Below are 20884 nucleotides of genomic sequence, written 5' to 3' on the forward strand. Positions count from 1 at the left end.
TAGATTATATAAAATGTTTATTAGGAAGTAAAGTGCTCATTCTTGATCATTCTAGAAGACTTCCATAATTAAGAGCTTCCTAATGAGACCAAACATTGTACATTACTATGCAAAAAACTGTACCTTTGTAAAAAGTGACAAATGATATTATAATCTAAACTGAAAAATGCATCAATAAAATGTTTGTAACGTTTATGAAGTGGCACTGCACTTACTGCAAGGCCCACTGCCAAAGCACATGGGTACCCCATGGAAACTTACTGCACTTCAAGATGAAGTTTGTTATCAAGTAACGACATGTTACAGAAACACACCCCAAAAAATACAGCTATTAATGCAAACATTTTCATAATAAACATATACTACAAATGAAAGGTGAATTGAGTGACTGAATTTACATTTTGAAAGACACATTTTGGATATGAATATAAAGACAAGGCTCTGTATATTTAAACTGCTTTGGTATAGTATTTTCTGTTTTCCTTGCACACCAGATGGCCAAGTGTACAGCTGGTGTTTCTCTTTGGTTTGTTTGTTTACAGTCAGAAATGCAGTTCAACACTGAAAAGCTTTCCTCAGAAAGGTTTCTGGGGTGTAAAACCCTTCATTCAAGGCAAGTGAGAGCTTAATCTGGATGCTCTCTTCCCACACAAATGCCCTACCCACTGTGCTGTGCACTGTTTTCACAAGTTCATGAGGACTCTCGTGAAAGGGTATGAGTTTCTTCCCAATACAGGACCAAATAACCCACACAAGAACTACAACTTGTGCTCCTACATAATTCTGTTCCCGAGACACAGCTACTATGAAATTCCACGACTGAATTTCCTCCTCTTCCAGCTTACATTAATTAGGTTTCTGTGCGTATGGTTTCTCATAAAATTAAAAATGGAAAGGCGTGAATTCTATTTAGTTTTAGCAAGTTCCCTGGTTAGAGAAAAGGCATTCTGAGACACTGCACATCCAGGCAATGCCATTGCAAGGATATATGGAACATGGAAGCTTTGCCTAAGCAGCACTACCACAAGAATGGAGAGATACCAACTGCTTGTTGAAACAGAAGGCACCAACATAACACATGCCACTTATACTTTGTTAAACTGGCCTTTTTTCCTCTACATAAGCTACTGATAGCTGAGATGTGGTTGATTATGTAGCTTTCCATTATCTTTTTCACCAGCTCTCAGTCTTTAAACACCAGAACACTGCCATCTTCAGGAAAAAAGCACAACTGACGGCCTCCCACCTAAGCCAGCATTCCACATATGGAGACATATTCCTAGGCAAAATGCAAACACTGCCTCGGTGCTCTCTATAGGAAACCAACAGAATTTCAACGTTGCATGTCCTTTCAAAAATAAAGCTTCTATGACATAAAGCAGAGGGAATTAAATACTAAAAATCAGTGATTATAATACAAACATCTTCTCAAAGGAATCCTGTGTTGTACCTCCTGTGTAGCAGAAGTCTGTGTAGAAATCATTTCACAATGTAGCTAATAATTTCACAAGCAGTTTAGTTAAATGTAAATACAGACCACATTGTTGAGATGTGATTAGAACTTCACACAGCAGAAGATCAGATTTTCCCAACTGTCAGAAACTTCTCTGCCGCTTTCCCTGTCACACCCAAGGAAAACTCAGTGGTTTTCAATTTTGTGTGCTTTTAAATAATGTATTTTCTGCAAAGTAGCTGTACTTATCTAAGAACCTCTGGAATGTTTATCCTAGAAACACTTAAATCATTAAAAGACAGCACTAAAGAATGGGTACTTTGCAACTTAGCTTAAAATTATTATGTTAGTTGGGTGTGAGGAGGCAGTTATCAAATATTTCTTGCTAAATGCTACTTATAATGCATTCAGTTTCTACCACAGAATGATGCAATTTACAGTTGTACAGACTAATTGCACTTTCTTCTGCTTAAAGAAATGGACCTCTCAAAACAGGAAAAAATTTTTTTTAAATTAAGTAAAATACTAATATACCAAGAATAACTCAGAAAGACAAGTAGAAACTCATATTTTAAAAAAAGTCTGTTTTACCTGTCAGCTGTTATAACGAATAAGACAAACTGATGCCATATTATTTTAAAATTTGCTTTTAAAAGCCTTTAAAAATTGTACTTTCCAAGAGGAAGCAGAAAATTAATAGCCTCTTAGTATGCCAGCCACTGCACATTATTTTGTCTGAAGCTTGCTGCCCTTGTGCAAGTGTTCCCAATAATATTTTATGGAATCAGATTTCTGTCCTGGTAGATTTTGTCTCACTTGCTATCCATTCAGTTTCCAACATTTTTGTTTCCAAGGGTGACACTCTCACTGCTGGCATTACACGTGGCTTACACAGGCCTGAAAATGATTTATGGAGTGAAAGATGAAAGATGAAACCAGTGAAAGATGTCCTCAGGAGTCTGATCAGAACAATCCCCTCACGCTGGGAAATTTGCTGGCTGAATACTGAAACGTGGAATCACCTACAAAGCCCAAGCTACACATGGATGTTGTTCCCCCCATTTCCTGCTCCTGCATCAACACCATCTGACTGGGAAGAGGATGGCCGGGAGCTCCTGGAGCGTGGTTGGCCGCTCAGTCCCAGGGGCGTTCCCAGCCGATGGCTCATTTGGGAGGCCGTGTCGTCTGACTCCCAGCGCTCCAGCTCCTCTCGCACCAGCCGCTCCATCTGCTCCCTGTGGATTTCACTGGTCCGGCCCAGTCTTTCATCCTAAACACATTAAAAGACACAAGCTGGAAGTGCAGCTTCCAAACTGAAGTCCAGGCAAAACCCTATACAACCACAAGAAATTCTTATACTGCTTGAGTACTTCCATAGGCTAATGGGAAAACAGCTCCCACAGCAAACTGTTTTATTTCCAGAGATGAAATTAAATGCCCAGGTTGCCACCCAGGAAAGCACAACTTGTATACCACCTGACAGATTTTAGCATCTACAGAAGTGACACACCTCCCACTGGCCACTTCCAAAGGGCCCTCAAGGAAAGAGAGAGTGAAAGGGGAAGCAGCAGAAGTCAGGTAACCCTGGTGACAGAAGTGACCTCTCCCACCTGCCACACACAGTCCCAGAAGCAACAAAGGAGAATAAGAGCAGACTGGGCTGGATCCCATAGACTCTAACAGACTAGTCCACAAAAAATATTATATTAATCCCAACAGACACCAAGGAATGGTGCAACTACTGAACACCACTGCTTTCCAGATCACAGGTTTAAATGGTGACACGGCTGCCATAAGACATGTTGTCATATCTGAATCTTGAATTATGTTCCCAAAATTTCATGTTTTAAATTTCATGTTTTCCTAACACCTAACTGAAACCACGCACTTACTGTCAAAGCACCCACCTCCTCTTTATCACCACTCCTTCAATCCTGCCAAGCCAGGCAGTAGGAAGAACTGCCAACAGAAAGGAAGACATCCAGGTTGTGACCAGACCACAGAGAGTGAGTTTCTTACCTCTGTCACTCCATCTAACAGCCTTCCCAACACATCTCTCCTTTTTAGCTTGGCCCTCTCCATGGCTTCCAGCTTCACGATAACGGCATCGATCTTGGAGACGATACTGCCAATGGAATGCTCCATGCGATCCACCCGCCTCATGAGTCTGAGGGCAACAAGTGGGAGCTTCAGTGACTCGGACATTGCCCAGTCAGCACCGTTCTAGCATGTCAACACACAGAGCAGACAAGGATGAGACATCACTGTTATCCAAGCACACCTCTGACTCCCCACAGACCAGTCCTACTATCTAGGAGGGACGAGGTATACCAGAGCAAGAAAGTAAAACAGGGGCAAGAAAGTAAAACATGGGGAAAAAAAGTATATCTTGCACTCTGCTTTCACTGCTCCTAGGACATCATCATGAAAATTTGTTGGTTGCAGTTATATAATTCTTTATTCAGCTAGTGTTGCTGTAATTAATTAATATGGAGATCTATCACTTTGGACAAAATATACACTCATGAGTAACTTACTCTTATTAAAAACAACCATTAAAGCTCTCACTGTACTTAAAATAACTAAATGGTTTACTAATTTAAAAAACAGAAAAATCTTTTCTGTCATTATTGTAACATGACCCTTTTCTCTGACTTTTCAATTACAAGGTTTTAAGTTTAAGGACAGGGTTTTTGTTGCTGGGGTTTTTTTGTTTATTCTGATTTTCTATATTCTAACCAGCTCCCACAAGGCTTTCTAAGGCACTTCCAGTTCAGATATTATTTGAAAGCTACTAAAAGGAGTGACTTATGCGCAAAAAATCCTAACACTTGCTTTTAAGAATAATTTGATTAATATGAAGGAGAGAATACTATATAACCCAAAGAAAAAAACCCACAATGAAATAAGAAGAAAACAACCAAAACCCAACATGCAGATTTGTCCCTCTCAGAAGGATAAACTTACACTTGGAACTCTTCATAGGAAACCCCACTAGAGCTGCTGCCCCTCCTCCTGGAGCTGTGCCCGCTGTCTTCATCCTCATCCTCCTCAGAGTCGTCCAAGCTCCGGGGGAAGCTGCGGCTGCTCAGGGGACGTGGTAGAGAGCTCCTATCCAGGTCCAGATCCTCCTTTGTGAAACCACAAGCCAGAGAGAGAGAGAGTGAGAGAGATGTAAAAAACTTTCACCTGTACACGGGGGATGGTGGTGTCAAGGTCAAAGAGCTCCTGTCCTCTATCAGTTCCCCTGTGCCTTTTTAGAGTTCTGCTCAGACAGCCAGGAATGACAGCAGAAGTGAAGGGGGACAAGAGGATTTTTCTGAGGCAGGAAACCAGCACAGGTAGCAGACTGGCAGACAGTGCTGGACGCATCCCACTCCTAGTGCTGAGCTCACCCTCTCTTTCTCCAGGTCATCTCTCATCTGCTGATGTTCATGCTCTGTCAATTCCTGGTCCCCATCCTGATCATATTTGGTAAATATTGCTTCAATCTCCGCATCTGTGTGCCCCTTCCTGAAAAGGCAGTAAAAGCAGTTCCTTCACTTTCCATTTTTCAGATGCTGAAAGAACTCTGTATTAGAAAACATTTCACTTCAAATAAACTTTCATCCTCAAGACAAAGGCATCCCAGTGTTGCCTATAGATTCATAATACTGATAAAAACCCATCAGTCCCTATCTTTCATTAGTTAAAGGACCAATCTTCCCTACATTGAACATTTCTCCTTCACAACTCCCTTCTACATCTCCTTGATTTGTACCCTTGCCTTGGACTCCTGACAAACTCCTGCAGTGGTCTGACAGAAACATTACCATTTTCTCAAAGACCTCTGCTTCCTCAGAGATTTCTGTGTTTTTCTCCTCAAAACACAGAAATTTAAGGAGGTTGGGCCCCAGAGCTCCAAAAACCTTTCTCTGGTATGCGATACCAACACCAGCTATAATGCTGAGAAAAACAATCTGGTGTGTGTCTTTATCCACATTAGTGTGCTTATGCTAGAGGAAAATCACATCAAAAAGTTAACATCACAAGTCCCTGGGTGTACTATTCAAGGTAAGAAGTAACAACTCCCTCACCCTTTGAGATCCTGCCGGAGTTCATCAAAATTGAGTTTTCCTCCACCTTGTCTCAGGCTTTCTGAAATGTCATCAACAGTAGTTTTCTTCAACTTAAGTTTGATCATGGCTTTGTTGTAGCCCTAAAAGAGAAAGTAAAATTTGTTGTTTCTCACGAAATGAAATTTCTAATAACTTTATTGATTAGAGAAATCAGCTACTGTGCAATCTCATTCAGTGTGTTCAGTGTGAGCATTCAAGGCAAAGTCTCAGATGACTGAAATACATTGAGATGGGAAGTTTTCACTCATTTAATCTACAGTCAGCTCAGATTAATTTATTTTAACTGAGATGTGTACTCTGACCAGCTGCTGCCAGCTTTACTTTGTACAGCTTATATAGTATTTTATGAAATAAGTTCAGATGTGACGAATAAGATGTCAAAAAACCAAAGTATTACATTTACCTTCCTGATAAGGTCAGACAATTCCATTTCTGCCTTCTGTTGTGCCATATCTGATTTGACTTCAGAGTAGGTATCATTGATAATGGCCAAAAACATGTTCTGTTCATAAGAGAAAACAAAAATGTTGACATTTCAAATTTCAACAGGGCTGAGCCCTACTACTCCTATGACCTTGTTGTGCAGACCTTAAGATAGATTTTGTTTCAAAAGGCCAGAAGAAAATGGTGATGTGTTTAAAATGAAACTAACATCCAGAGCTTGATATTGAAATACGATGTGCTGCAGCACAACAAATTTTACTCAACATCATTGGTTATTAACATAACTGGAGAATTACTTTCCAGAGAGGGCTCACAGCTACACACAGCAGCGGCAGTAAACCCTGCAAGGCAAAACTTACACAGGTAACAGATGTGAATTAATTCAGGCAAAACAGCTGGCAACAAAAATGCCAGAGGAATCAAGTTAACTACTCATCCTGTAATAACCAGCACAAACCAAAGGTTCTTATCTAGTTACAGCTCTGCTTGCATTTCAAACTAAAGATAAAATCACAAAGCTTAAAATCAGGCACTTGGCATTTATGGCACCAACTGTGGAAAGAGCTCTTTCTTGTTCAGAAAAAGGAGAAAATATTGGTCTCACTAACTCTGTGCCAAGAATGTAACTTAATCAAACCATGCTGTCATCACTGAAAGGCCCCTGCTAGACATGGAGTAAACATGACTGAATTACAAATTGCACATTCAAGAAGAGTTACCCAGTTTACTGGCATGTTCAGTGTAGAAAGGCAGTTTCCTCATGGACTTAAAAAACATATTTTGGAACAATCTTTCAGTGTCGTATCTTTATGCATTCATGCCCAACACCAGAGAAGTAAGAGGTAACTTGACAATTCACTGCTGTGCCATTTTCTGCTGCTATTTTGCGCAGCTTTAGGAGTTGGTGCTTTCTGCCCATCTTCCCTAACTTAATTTCCTGGTCTCAAGGGACTTGCATCAACATTTCATTCAGGCAAAATGATATTAAAAAATACACAAATTACAGTGAGTATTTTGGATAACCTGCTCTGACTTCACTTTCCAGTGCTTTTCTGTTGCCCCTTAGAAAAAAGATACTTCTTTCCCTTGCTGGACACTAGGCTGTTCCTCTGGAATGCTTTAGGTGCTACAAAGCAAATAGGAAACCTGCTTTGTGCAAACCTTTGGCACATAGTGACACGTTATTTTCCCATTTAATCCTGGTCCATCTCACCAACTACTTTAATTCCTCACAGAACACTTAAAATTCTCTGCATCCTTACTAGTGAACATCCAAGATTAAGTATTTTCCCACAAATAAAATCTGAATGCCATTCTTCCTCATCTCAAATAGCAACAAAAAGATGCACTAACTATGAGGGTTATTAAATAACACTAAAAATTATGATGATGCAGGACTGCTGAAGAACCATGCTCTTGCAGCAGGCAAAGCTGTGTGTGGCATGCACGACAAGGCTGCTGTAAACACAGCCAGCCACACATTAGAGCACTTTATGAACCAAGAGACTGCATGGAACAGTATAGCTACTTTTCACCAAAAGAGACAGCCTTGCTGTATCTGCCAACCAGGCACTATTCAGATTTTAGAAATAAAATTATTAATAACAATAAATTTAAAAACCACAATGTGGAGCACTACATGAGAATGACAAAAAACCATACTATGCAAATCAATTTTAAATGAGGAAAAACAGGAAAGAGTGTAGTGACCAGTCATGGTAGCAGTCAGGCCCCTCCATGGGCCATATGCTCATCATTATCAGAAAATGCCCCAGAAGTCACAGGAGGAATCAAAGGACAAGTGATGCAAAAACAGCCACTGACCCACCCCACATAAACAAAGTGTACATACCAAAAGAATGAAGAACATAAAGAACACAAATGTAGTGAAATAAACAGGTCCCAAAATTCGATTAGCTTCTTCAACCTCTGCGAAGTTGAAGTCTCCCAAAATGATGCGGAACTGAGTAAATCTTAAAAAACAAAACACATCCAGGAGCTGAAGAAAATATTACTGGAGCTGTGCGAGGATTCTCAAACTATTTTATTCTAGCAGTGAGACTGATAGGCTGCAAAGAGATCTGCACTTTATCAGGAACTGCAAAAACAATTCATCAAGCACATCTGTAGGCATAACCCAACTCACAGTCAGGCACCACACACAGAACAAAACCATGGGGGTTATTTCTCCTTTTGGTCACAACAGCAAGCAGAGCAAACTAACAGTTACTACTGTGAAGCTCTGAGACCCACTCCCATCTTCCTCATACACATACAACCCCAACTCTCTCCCTCTAAGCTGGAAGAAGCTTGGCAATCATCAGCATATTTCCAGTTCCTTCACTTCTCTGCAAGAAACTCCTTGCAACATTGCCCCAGTGTAAGGGAGCAGGGGAAATCAGTGACTGACCAACCTGTTAATTTCCTTAGTTACAATCAGGTTATGTTGTGCCAAATCAACCAAGGAAAAATTGATTAGCAATCTTATATTAAGTCCTCTCTCTCTCCTGGATTCCAGATACTTATAAATTTTGTGGTTGGCTAAGATGGACTCTGACACAAGCAACTATGAACGCTGTTAGGAACACAGCCTTATTATGTATCCAATATTTCAGTAAGCATTTAATCACTGAACATGGAGTAATTGCTTTGTCTAGGAATGTAACCAACCCCTGTAAAAATCATAACACACCAACTCAGCCCTGCCATTTTTGGCTTATTGCTCTGACAGCAATAACACAGAGATAAAAATGTTATAAAAATGTGTTTGCTACCAGGTTATATCAACAGCTGTGTGCCTGCAGCTTATCTGCTTAGATGGGCGTCACAGGATTTGCCTCTGATAAAGTAACTGATGCACCTAAATCTTCTTGCCTTTTTTATACCTGCACTTACATGCAATCCTGGAAAGTGCTGAAGTCATCACTTTGAGTGCCGAAGACAAGATAGGCCAACTGAGCATATGCCAAGAAAATAATAAAAAACATAATGGCAAAGCCAATGACATCCTTGACACAGCGAGACATCGTGGTGGATAACTGACTCATCGTTCTGTTGAAGTTAACAAATTTGAAAAGCTGTTAAAAGAAAAAAGAAAAGAATAGAAAAAAGCTGACAAGAGAAGGAAGACAATTTCTGAACATAATTGCTCTCCACTCTTTTACATGAGATGTCTTACTTCACACGGCTTTGGAGACAAAGCAGTACCCAGTAAGAATTTCTGACTTATTAATTGAGGAATAATAAAAACATTTCTTAACATGTCTGCTGATAAAACACAAGCACTGACTACATCTTCTAGACCTAAACAAGAGCTGACTACACCTGTGGCAAATTACAGCTTAGCTTTTCATCTGCAAGAAGTTATCACTGTACTGACTTTCTGACAGTATTCTTTGAGAGAAACATGAGTAAACCTCAAATAATGTGTCTCATGACTCAGAATACTGCTTACATTCTAATGTTAGAATAAAGATGTGTGTCTTGAATTACCTTAATCCAGACAAAAAACACAGTGACTGCAGCAATGTTGTTAAACTGCATTTGCCAATATGCTAAGGGTTCGAAATTGGGGAATGAGTTTTGATCTTCCAGCAGCTTCTTCAGGAGCATATCGACAGTTGATGTCCTATAGATGCTAATTCCTATAGCTACCACAGATAGCTGAGGACAAAAGAAACACACAAATTTACAAAAAGTAATTAGGGTTTTAAAACAACTTGTTTGAGATATTTATGCCCGATAAAGTTAAGATGTGCAGAACTTCATTCATTTCACAGTAAAACCATTATAGTTCAGGACTACAGACAAATAGTCTGGGAGTAAGAAGGTTTAGAAGTAATTTCCTTGCCACTGTTTGTGAAGAACAAGATGACAGTGGCACCTAGCAGGACCACAGAAGTGATGTCACAGACAAGAAAATGTAAGGAAGGGAATATGACAACTCAAACAAAGGTGAAAAAGAACACAGAGCAGAAAGACAGCAGTAACAAAAAAGGTACTACAGTTTCTCCAGAGCACAGACTGAGCAGAATTGCCCAGAAAAAGCAACAGCAGAGAAGCTGCAGTTTTACCACAGAGGTTTCTTGCTTTGACTTCTGCAAATGTGCTGTTCTTTACTGTAAGTGAACACTTCACCACATACAGAGAGTCATAAGTACATAATCCTACATTTAAACAATGCCCCTCAGGCAAGGCATAAACATAGAATTCTGACCTCTTGTGTGAACTGAATTTTACACTCACACTTGAATACTCTTCACTGACTGCAACAGCAAAGCATTTTATCCCTGCCCAACCATTAAGTGCAAAAAACAGCACACAGTTCATGTAAACATCCTCCTAAGCAGCCCTTACAAAGCACTGTGATGCAAGTACGATTTCCCTGGAATACAAATACTGGCTTCAAGACTTGAAACCTTTGATTAATCCAAGGCTGAAGATACAAAACGAGTATGGGACTGGAACTGTTTCAGCATTTCTGGCTTTGTACACGGTTGGTAAGCACAGCTTGGTCTGAGTCCAGAAAGAATTATATTATGCAGCTTTACATCCAAAGCTCATATTTTCTGGTGCACTAAGATGACTGATGTGCAACACTGTTCATTTAACCTAGACAGCTGCTAGCACTCTACAATTCTGAGGCCCTTCTTCAAACTTGGTATTAGCTAGTGAGTATTTAATACCAAGACAAATCTCCTTGTGGTTCTTTCTAAACATATTCAAATCCCAGTCCCATTCCTTGAAATGCAAATCACTTCTTTAAAGCAGATGATTTTCTTATTTGAAAGCCAATGCAATAGTCTGTACCAGATATGTAGAAGGGAGGGCAAGTTTGCCACCTCCAATAAAAGCTAAGTCTGTATAAACAAAAACTGAAAATGCATGATGGACAAATACTCTAACTTTGCACCAGGAGGAAAGCACTGAAGACAGAACAACCAACTTTGTGAAACATACCAACATTGCAACACAGACTAAAATGGTCATATTCAGACTGAGTAGCCTAATAGTCTGGAAGTGTTCTTCCTAATGATGGTCCTGTACCTTAAAACCACAACAGGAACACTGAGTAATTAATGTCTCCCACAAAGTGCACTTTAGAAAGCAATTTTAGCCTGATTACAAAGGTTACTTACCACAATGATAAGGATATCAAGGCAATTCCAAACACTTCTGAAGTAGCGCAGTCTATGTATGCGAATTTCTAAGACCTCTTCCACCATATAATACAGAATAAAAAGACAGAAGGACATTTCACAGGCTGCCAGGAAAAAATCAAAAGTGGAGATGTAATGAATCAGCCTCACAGGCTGAAAGTGCCAAGATGTAACCAGGCCTCCAGTAGCTGGAAACTCTACTAGCAACCTGCATTTAAAAAAAGGCAAAGAAAAAAAAGAATTTAATTTAACAAGAACTGATGAAAAGCGCTACTAAAAGACACATGGGTTTATCTGTATAATTATCTAAATAATAGAAACAAACCCACATAGGATTCCGAGTTTTCACACCACACAAAAGTTGTAAATGTGACCACACTCAATTTTGACTAAAACTCAAAGCCTTTCAGGAACAGTGTGGAAACAGAGACAGAAAGATTTGTTTTCATCTCTGCCTGTTTCATACTGCCTAAACCAAAGGCTGATGCTCTATACCCATGTATTTACTTAAATATGCCAACTCTTTAGAAAGGTCTCCTGCAAACTCCACCCAAGGCACTGTGGCACCAGGAAAGCCAGGACAGACTCCATGAGGAGTCTCACTTCTTTGACAGGGTGGCATGGCACTTCAGTTGTCTATCCCTTTTACACAAAACATACCCACCTATGTCCCCAAAACAACACCAATCACAAGAAAACCCCAAGTCTACAACCCACACCGTGCAACTGAACGCTGTCGTGGTTCTGTTCATACCTGATCACGCAGAACAGGTTGATGTTTGCATTGTACACAGAGAAATCAATGAAGGCTGCTCTGGTCCCTCTGTCCAGCCACAGGTTCTTCTTCAGGCTTGCAATCTGCAGAGCAGTCACTTCTCTGGTCCTCGAGAGGTCTTGGTAATAACCAGCCCCACTGTATGTGGCAATCAAGCCCCAGTGGCTGCTGCCATTCAAATCCTTCTCATTGGTGTATGTCCAGCTAGTTCAGAAGTGAAAGAGAGCACATTGGTGTTTCCACCTTTAACTTGCAATTAATAAAACAGATATCAACAAAAACTGACCAAAAACCATGCATTAGCTAGCTATTAAATATGCTTTAATTCATGGGGTCCTTGCTACAAAGTTTTGATGTAACCCCTGAGAAAGAAGTTACAAAGTTCCTTTGACTAACACCATAAAATTAAGATAGAAAAATGGGTCACATATAAAAGCATATAAAAAATGAGTGTGTATCTACAGGAATGCTACATACGCAGTTCCATTCCGGAGTCCAAAAGGAGCAGTATCTTCATTAGCTACAGAATAGACATCGTAGCAGTCTTTGATTTCCTCCTTTAAATCTTCAGGTATGGAGCAGGAACCATTTCTGACTTTCAGCTGCCGAATGCGGGGCACTCCTAGGAGCAGGTTCTCGTAATAAATGAAGCTTTTGTTTTCTGCCATGGTTTTGTTGTTGTACCACATCTCCCAGTAAAGACCATCCAGCAAAGGGCCTTCTGTGAACTGGGGAGGATGACAGAACTTCAGTTTGCATGTTGCCAGCACTGTTTTTGTAGATCTTCATTCCACAGAAGTGTTAGAATTGCAGTTAACAATTTCTCTGACAAAAGACTTTACTATTACCTGCCCTCCAAAGACATTTCACAAATTTGCCCTGCCCTGCCCCACCAACATTATCTGAGCTCTAAATTTTCACATATTAAAGACCTATTTCGTTCATAGCCTTGACATTGTGCACATAGATTTTCATGCACAAGCCTGACCACGTTAGGAAATAAGATTCTGAAGGTTAAATTTATGGTTCATGACAGTACCAGTGAACCACAGCAACAGAGATAAAAAAACTTGGGTTTAGATTACCTTCCAGAAGTCATCCATTGTGGACAAAGTTTTGAAATCAGTTTTCTCCGTTTTTGACACGGGTGTTTCCAGGAAGAGCTGTGACATAACCCTTGTATAATAGTACATACTGGAACTCACCGTCCCATAGGTCACTGCAGAAGGTTTGGTAAAAAGAGAGATGAAGGAATGAAAAAAAGAGAAAAAAACCCCCTGAAAACAACATCAACAAAAAAAACCCCCGCACCAAATAAAACAAAACAAAACAAACAAACAAACCAAAAAAACCCAACAAAACACAACAAAAAAAAAACCAAACCAAAAAAAAACCCACCCAACAAAACAAAAAAAAAAAACAAACCAAAAAAACCCAACAAAACCCAACAAAAAAAAAACCAACCCAAAAAAAACCCCACCCAACAAAACAAAAAAAAAAAACAAACCAAAAAAACCCAACAAAACCCAACAAAAAAAAAACCAACCCAAAAAAAACCCCACCCAACAAAACAAAACAAAAAACCCAAAAAAATCCCCAACAAACAAAAAAACCTCCCAAAAAACAAACCTTTATTTGTTTTGAATACATCAAGTTGCATTTGTGGAACTATTAAACAGCAAAACAAAACCCACACCAAGCAGCATTTATCTGTCAATTGTGATTAAAATACAAAAAGCAGTGAAGGCAGACTGATCAATCAATTTATAATAATTATAATAATAATTTATAATTTATAATACTCTTTTCCACACCTCATTCTATTATTAATGCTTCTACCAAAGTAAACCTCAAGGAAAACAAAGGCACAATTCAGCAGCCTGAAGAGAGGCAGGCAGTGCCTTTCTGGTTGGCTTGGGCTCTCCAAGGCATGTAGGGAGAACTGGCAGAGATGGCACAAAGACCTCAGGACAACTATGCTGGGCTTGAGAAGATAATGACAGTCAACCAGGATACAGCAGGGCACTGGGAATGACATGGATTAGGCAATGAACGTCCAGTACAGCTGTGCAGTGCTTTTAAGAGAAACTCCTCACAGAAAATAAAGGACTATATTAGTCCTTTTCCTCACACAGGGCCAAAGGTATGGCTGAGGGCCACAGAGCACAAATTATGTATAAAACTAAGATGGGTTGAGGAAATAGTCTCTGGCAGGGGTAGTTATGGGGAATAAAACAGACAGTACAATGGAACTGATAAAGGAAGCTGATATCCTAGGCCTGATCAAGCAGAAACCTTAGGAGAGACAAACACAGATAAATTCTCCCTGGGCAAGAAGAGAGCACGAGACATGTAAAACTTTTGTGATAAGATAATGTTACCAGGTGACGTGATGTCATGAAGAATGTGTAATCAATGGGAAATTGTTACCAAAAACAGAACCTTATATAAGTGCCATAGCAGCAAAACCATATATAAATGCCTTATATTCTCAATAAAATTGGCTCTTGATGCAAGCTCAGATGTCCCCGTCTCTCCATCACCAATAGGTATTATTACCATGTGTAAATACCTGAACCACTCTATGGCTAAAACTCAGAGGAGTCTGAAAAATTAGACCTACACTGAACAATCACTGTCAGTTTTGGTAATTGTATAAAATTTATAAATTGTTTGCTTCCCTTAACAACCAGAGAGCAAGAACTATTTTTAATAGAGTTCTGCTGTGCACATGGAATGTATCATGTGACTGTGCAATACCTGGATTCTCTCTAAACATGTAGTCTGCAAAAAACAAGACAACAATAAATGTTCATCATTTAGCCTGCACTAGGAAGCACTCTCCTAGGGCATGCCAAGCCACAGACCATACTGACCTCCAGTTATTGCTTATGTGAAAAACAAAAAGGATACTTAAAAAATACTAATAAGTTAGCAATATCTCCAGATATTTAACACACTACATTTTTCCTTTATTCTGTTAGCAAAAATCTTTTTCTGTAGCAAAACAGTCAACAGCCTGTTAAGAGTCCAACTTCTCCTGCTGCAACAAATTTCACTTTAAGGCAGACCCCCTCACTGCAACATTTCTCCTGGTGCTACAGTGTGCCAGCCACAAGCACCCTTGCACTGCTTTGTTCATAAACCTGCTCTAAGCATTCTTAAATTACTCAGGAAGGAAAAAAACCCATGATATTTAATATATAAACATGCCTACAGTACAACATCAAAACAGCTGTGTCAATAGTACAAAATGTGGGCTTTTTAGTAATTCTGTTACGTTCAAGCAGAGCAGACTTGCTCTCAGAGACAGTCTACCAGAGTAATTTTGCCTTTACTTTTTCACTCTGAGATTCCCTCTCACAAAAATTTAAAACATCATTTTGTTGTATTACAACTGATCATAAATGGTAACTCAAGAGTCACCAGCATTTCAGGCATTTAGGGCAGAATGCTCACACTAAAAACTGGAGACTTGAAACATAACTGGCTTTCTAAAGATATACTAACTTAGTGTACACATTTTGTTGGTATTCTTCATAGCAAACAAATAAAACAGACATTTTGTAACTCCACAAGAAGTTCTTTCTTGCATTGTAAACTGAATATTACTATGTTCTGTATTCTTTCCTGTTATGATACTTCATATGTTATCAAGACAAGAAATGGCACAAACCACAGAAGTCTCCAGCTGTGAACTGTATATAACCTTGCTGATGAACTTCAAATGTGGTGATTCAATTATTTGTCCTGGATGACTAACTCCTCCTCTTCATTTACCATTTCTGCTCAGTGATTTCAAAAAGTGTAGAAGTATCATGCCATGTAGTACTACAATAAAAAAATGCTCTCTAAAAACAAAGAACAAGTCTATTATCATCTTGTCTGAAGACTCTAAACTTGTTGAGGTGCAGAAAGTTGTAGTATTTTCAGTCTCAAGCAACAGCCCATCAGCAGAAAAAAGAGAAATATTTTATTCCAAGTATTTGCCTACATATTACTTCTTCTCCCACAAACAACCTTCTTTCTGGAATCACAACAAGCAGGTAGTACAGAACTGGATGCACTGGTGCTGAGTAGTACTTACAGACACACAGGACCACGAGGAAAACCATGTACGTGATCAGTTCCCGTAATATACTTTTCAAATATTGCTCTCTGCTGGTGTTGCTCTCTTCCATGAGTCTTGTCCCCCACAGACCTTAAAAGGAGAAAGATATATATATATATATAAAAAATGATGTGCACAGATGTCTGGTACAGATACACAAGTGACATAGTAAGTGGAGTTGAAAGCTTAACCTTTGTTGAAAGCTTAACCTTAACCTTGAAAGCTTAACCATTGCTACAGGTTCGTCCATGGATTTTAAGTTTAAGCAAGAGGAGCTTATTTGTAGAGAGAATGAGGCCTCAGGCAGTATCAAATATCAATGAGATACCGTAATAATTTAGGAACAGCTCAGCAGAGCTCTAACACCATCTGTGGAAGATTTGCAGAAGTGCTGTCACTTAGAACTACATGGTATAAAAACAGATACAAGATACAGAGACATGCACAGACAGCCATCCGTCAAGAAATGGAAATGCAGTGTTTTGATATGTTTTCTTTTAAACATGTAAATCATTGTTGAATGAATGAAAATGCACATTCATTATTGAGCCTTTAGGAGCAGTCTTAATTTTCTACATGAAAGGAGGATACTTGAGTCAAACATTTTTAAAACACCATATCATAACCTTCCCCTCTCACACAGGCAAGACACACAGCAGGGATGTTGGTGAGCATTTCTGCATAGTTTCTTTCCCTGCACAACAAAGCGTTATCAATAAAACATCAGTAGCAGCCTAAATGAGAACTGCTGTACAGTCTAACTCTCAGCTTGAGCAGCTGCATCAGCTGAACTGTTTCTCCCTGGTCCTCATTTCATATAATGCTTGACATTCCCAAAAAGACAAGGAGAGAAGCTATTGAACATTGGTGATCTCTTCCAACTGAAGAATGAAGCATGAGTTCAGTCAATCTGCAACCACTGCTGTAAGGCTAAGACAATGGGCAAAGCTGTCTGCTGCAGACCTTTGTTTGCTAACAGAGATGGGAATAAAAGGAAGCTCTTCCCTCTACCTGCATAAATGAGAAAAAAAAAATGTATTAGATGTTTCTTGAAGCCTTTCAGCTACCACATTTTTAAGTTGTGACATAAACCTGGAAACTTCTCTTTCATGGGCACAGCAAGCACTAAGAGTTTCAGCATTAATCTCTGTTCACGTGGCTTAATTGGTAATTTAGGGGGTTCCCTAGGGTCAGCCCCAGAGCTGACAGAGAGCTTTTTCAAAGCTGTTCTTTAAGGCCAAGTTTGAAAATGTGCAGACTGCAACTTTACTACACCGAATGCCAAATCCTCCCCATTATGTCATTCTTGAAGACAAAACACAAATACAAGAACATTTACTGAGTCAATAGTAACAACTCAAAAAATTCAGCCTCTAGCACAGCACTATGTTGCACTAGCAACCTTCATAATAAAGGCAGGAAGACATTATGGAAGAGAGGAAGAAAAGGCTGGAAAAGCCAGTGAGCTAAGCTGGCGAGTAAGCCAAGTCCTGGCTGTCAGCACATTACTCACCAATAAGAAATGTGGTGAACAGAAGCAGAAAGTTTCCAAACTCAAACTCTGTCATATTAGACTATCATTAGGAGTTAAGTCAGCAAAGAACAGAAAGTTACAGCAAAGAAAAAATCCAACTAAACAGCACCAGGGATCACACAATGATTTTTGTGCTGAATGAACAATGAATTTTCCCATCAGCTAGCTTGGAGCTTTCATTAGCTGTTACATTTTTGCAATATAAAGATATTATTCCCCTTTTTCCATTATTAGAATATTGATTTAGATGCATCAAACATAGAGATAAGCAGTGCTGGATTTGACATCTGCTGCAAGCAACAAAACTGTTTTGTTTTCTTACATCCACTTGCTATTCATCAACTCTTTGACTGAATCTGTGTATTTTTATCAAATAAATCTACAACTAACTCATACTCATTCTGTATGTAGCAGTCTTCATGAAAGTATCAATTAACAAGTGACTGGGAAGGGTATCTTGTACCTTTATATAACAATAACTAAGAAAACCTTTCAAGAAATGCCCAACACACTTTAGTGATGACACACATGAGGGCATGGCAGCACTGGGTGACCAAGTACAGCTCTACAAGGCAGGATTACCTTTCCAGGCTGGCTCTAGAAACACACCTTGTTTTTACCCATCAAAACTTCTGGTAACTTCCTCCTTAACGGAGTAGAATAGTCAGTCCTTTTTCTCCTCTTGGCATCTGGGATATTTGCTGAAGAGATCTGTAAAACTAGAGGAACTAAAGGCACTTCACAAATATTCCTGTTAGAATCTGAACAGAATCCACAGAAAGAAGAATCTCAACTGATAGTCAGTACTATTCACTCAGTAACTCCTGTTACAGCAATTACCAAAATCCCAATACTTTAAATCCTCTCTGCATTTTTCTTTCATAACTCACAGCAAGTAAAGTGCAATCTGTCATTGAACATTCCTCAATACTAAGTGGAACCTTTTTTGCCATGGTGACACTATCACTTGTGATATCCAAAGGACTGTTCCCTCTTGTTGAATTCTATCTAGTGAGATGGAATTCCATTAAATAACTTTCCTGTAGTCCTTGAAATAAAACTGAATGCACCATTTCCAGTCTTCAAAGATACTTATGGATATCCATGGAATGTCAAAAGAACTGTGGAGTATTCTTTCCAATAGTAAACCCGCAGTTATTCTTCAAGTACCCTATAATAATGTCAGGCTTGCAATCAGCTCCTTCAAACAGTGCAGCACAGGGATCACATTCTTCAGATAGGTTGTTACCTATTCCACAGAAGTACAGTGCCCTGCAGCACCTCCACAGCACCCAAGTCTCACCCAGACATTTACTGTGCTCAGGAATTTATGGCAACATTCTAAACAAAGAGCCAGAAAAGGATCTATTGACTACAGTAACTTTAGCTACACTTGCCTATAGAAGGTGGTCAGGAAACAACAGAAACTGTTTTGAGTACTACTGCACAAATCACAGCAGAGATGGAACAGGAGCGACACCTGCCAGGCCACCACCAGGTCACTCACATTTGCCTCATGTACAAACACTGCTGCTTTTTACCACAGTTAAAAATATACACAGGAGATTCCTTCTTGGCAACAACTAAGACAAAGGGAGCACCTGAAGTATAAAAATTTTGTAGAAGTTTTTATAAAAGGACTTAACTTTCTCCATATGAAGCAGCTCTTTTCCTAGGCAATTACATATCTCAGCAATGGACTAAAACAAACACACCACTGGAGACTCCAAACAGCACAGTGCCAATTCATGCACAACACAATTACTGGTAGTTTTTCCTGGTTATTCTGGTTTCTTGTTATGAAGTGACTTGGGTCATTGAACATGGTCCCAATAAAATCTGCTAAAAAGAAAGCATGCTCTATTCCATAATCTCTGCAAGTCTGACTGGCATACCACTAAGGTATTGCAATGTTCAAGAGGGATTTCTTTTGGTGCAATACAGCCAAAGCTAGAGAAATCATTACAGCAAACCATATTTGAATGCACATGAAAATCAGAGAAGGTGGAAATCCTTGCTTAAAGTCAAGCTTGTTTTGACAGTTCCACTGATGCTGTAGCAGCCAGTAACAGTACTATCTACTATCTTCAGAAAATCCACATTTCAGAAGAAGAATCTTTATTTTCTAAATATGGTTTGCTTTTTCTGCAGCTTTATAACTATAAAGATTTTACATTTAAACCAATGCTCTGTTTAAAATCCTTGTAGTTTGAAGCTGACATTTTAAGCCTCTCTGAAAAGAAAGGAGGGGTTTTCAAGGTTGTGCTCCCACAACCTTAAATCCAAAGGACTCTCCATCCAGCATTCTCTCTGCTGTTGTCAAATCAACCCTGTACAAGGCTGCTCAGCAGAGAGTTACTGCAGTAAGCTTTGAACAACACCTCAAATGTTCACTTGATATGTGCTCAGTTTTGCTTCCAGCTCTGTCTCTGGTCACCATCTGTGTGACAACAGGAAGCACTTGACCGTAAAGGGCAGCACCAAGGCACTGCACAATACTGCAGAAAAAAAAAAAAAAGTGATTCAAGCACCCTCCCAGAAACCCACTCAAAGTATCCCATCCCATCCTAACCACCTCTTCTATGAATGGGGTATTGCTGAAAAAGAAGCACAAGCATTCTGCTCCAACCTTCCAAAGACCTGGTGCTGGGGCAGAAAGCTGAGGTTGGAAAAGACCTCTGGAGATCATCACATCCAACCTATGACCCAACATCACCACGTCAATTTGACCATGGCACCGAGCACCACATCTAGTCTTTCCTTAAACACCTCCAGAGACAGTGGCTCCACCACCTCCCCGGGCAGTCCATTCCAACGCCACCTTTTCTGTAAAGAAATTCATCCTAATGTCCAACCTGAACTTCCCCTACGCGGGAGTGTCTTACACGGAAAGCAGCCAGGATTAAGACCTGGGAGGCAGAGAGGTGGGAAAAGGAAGGAGCGAGACGTGGGTGAATCTGCGTGTGCTGGGGGACATAACCGGCACGGGGATCGGAAGACAGATGTGCACGAAGAGATGGGGACACAGAGACACAGGCAAGGATGGATGGATAAGGACACGGGCAGAGGGGAAGGAGGACTACAGGCAACTGCAGAGGAGAGACTACAAACAACTCTACAGAGCGCAGGAAGCGGCACTCGCGCCTGAGGAGGCGAGTCGGGGTGCGGGCTGCGTGGCCGGGGCTCTCTCACCTCGCAGTCTCCGCGCCAGGCACTTGGCCCAGGCCGCTCTGCGGGGCGCGGCTCCGTCGGGCGGCCCCGGGAGGCGGCCCGGCCCCTCGGCCCCGCCG

The 20884-nt window shown here is 40.1% G+C and overlaps 1 protein-coding gene across 2 annotated transcripts; it reads right to left on the reverse strand.

The window, feature by feature from the left end:
* On the reverse strand, window positions 1–20878 carry PKD2 (polycystin 2, transient receptor potential cation channel). 2 transcript variants are annotated; one of them, XM_041411965.1, is made up of 15 exons: window positions 20787–20878; window positions 16037–16150; window positions 13035–13168; window positions 12427–12677; window positions 11929–12153; window positions 11154–11382; window positions 9508–9678; window positions 8911–9092; window positions 7868–7988; window positions 5975–6073; window positions 5530–5651; window positions 4849–4966; window positions 4421–4584; window positions 3473–3620; window positions 1–2723 (listed from the first exon to the last, which is right to left on the reverse strand). In XM_041411965.1, exons 2-15 carry the CDS (start codon window positions 16128–16130, stop codon window positions 2490–2492), a joined length of 2292 nt encoding a protein of 763 aa, XP_041267899.1. In that variant the 5' UTR covers window positions 16131–16150; window positions 20787–20878; the 3' UTR covers window positions 1–2489. The 2 variants fall into 2 exon arrangements, with proteins under 2 accessions (XP_041267899.1, XP_041267900.1); XM_041411966.1 differs by lacking the exon at window positions 1–2723 and having other exon boundaries at window positions 3540–3676.
* Between the last annotated feature and the right edge of the window lie 6 nt (window positions 20879–20884).

This window comes from Onychostruthus taczanowskii, unplaced genomic scaffold (assembly GCF_017590055.1).
Source record: "Onychostruthus taczanowskii isolate IOZ18803 unplaced genomic scaffold, ASM1759005v1 scaffold38, whole genome shotgun sequence".
In the NCBI taxonomy this organism is placed as follows: Eukaryota; Metazoa; Chordata; class Aves; order Passeriformes; family Passeridae; genus Onychostruthus; species Onychostruthus taczanowskii.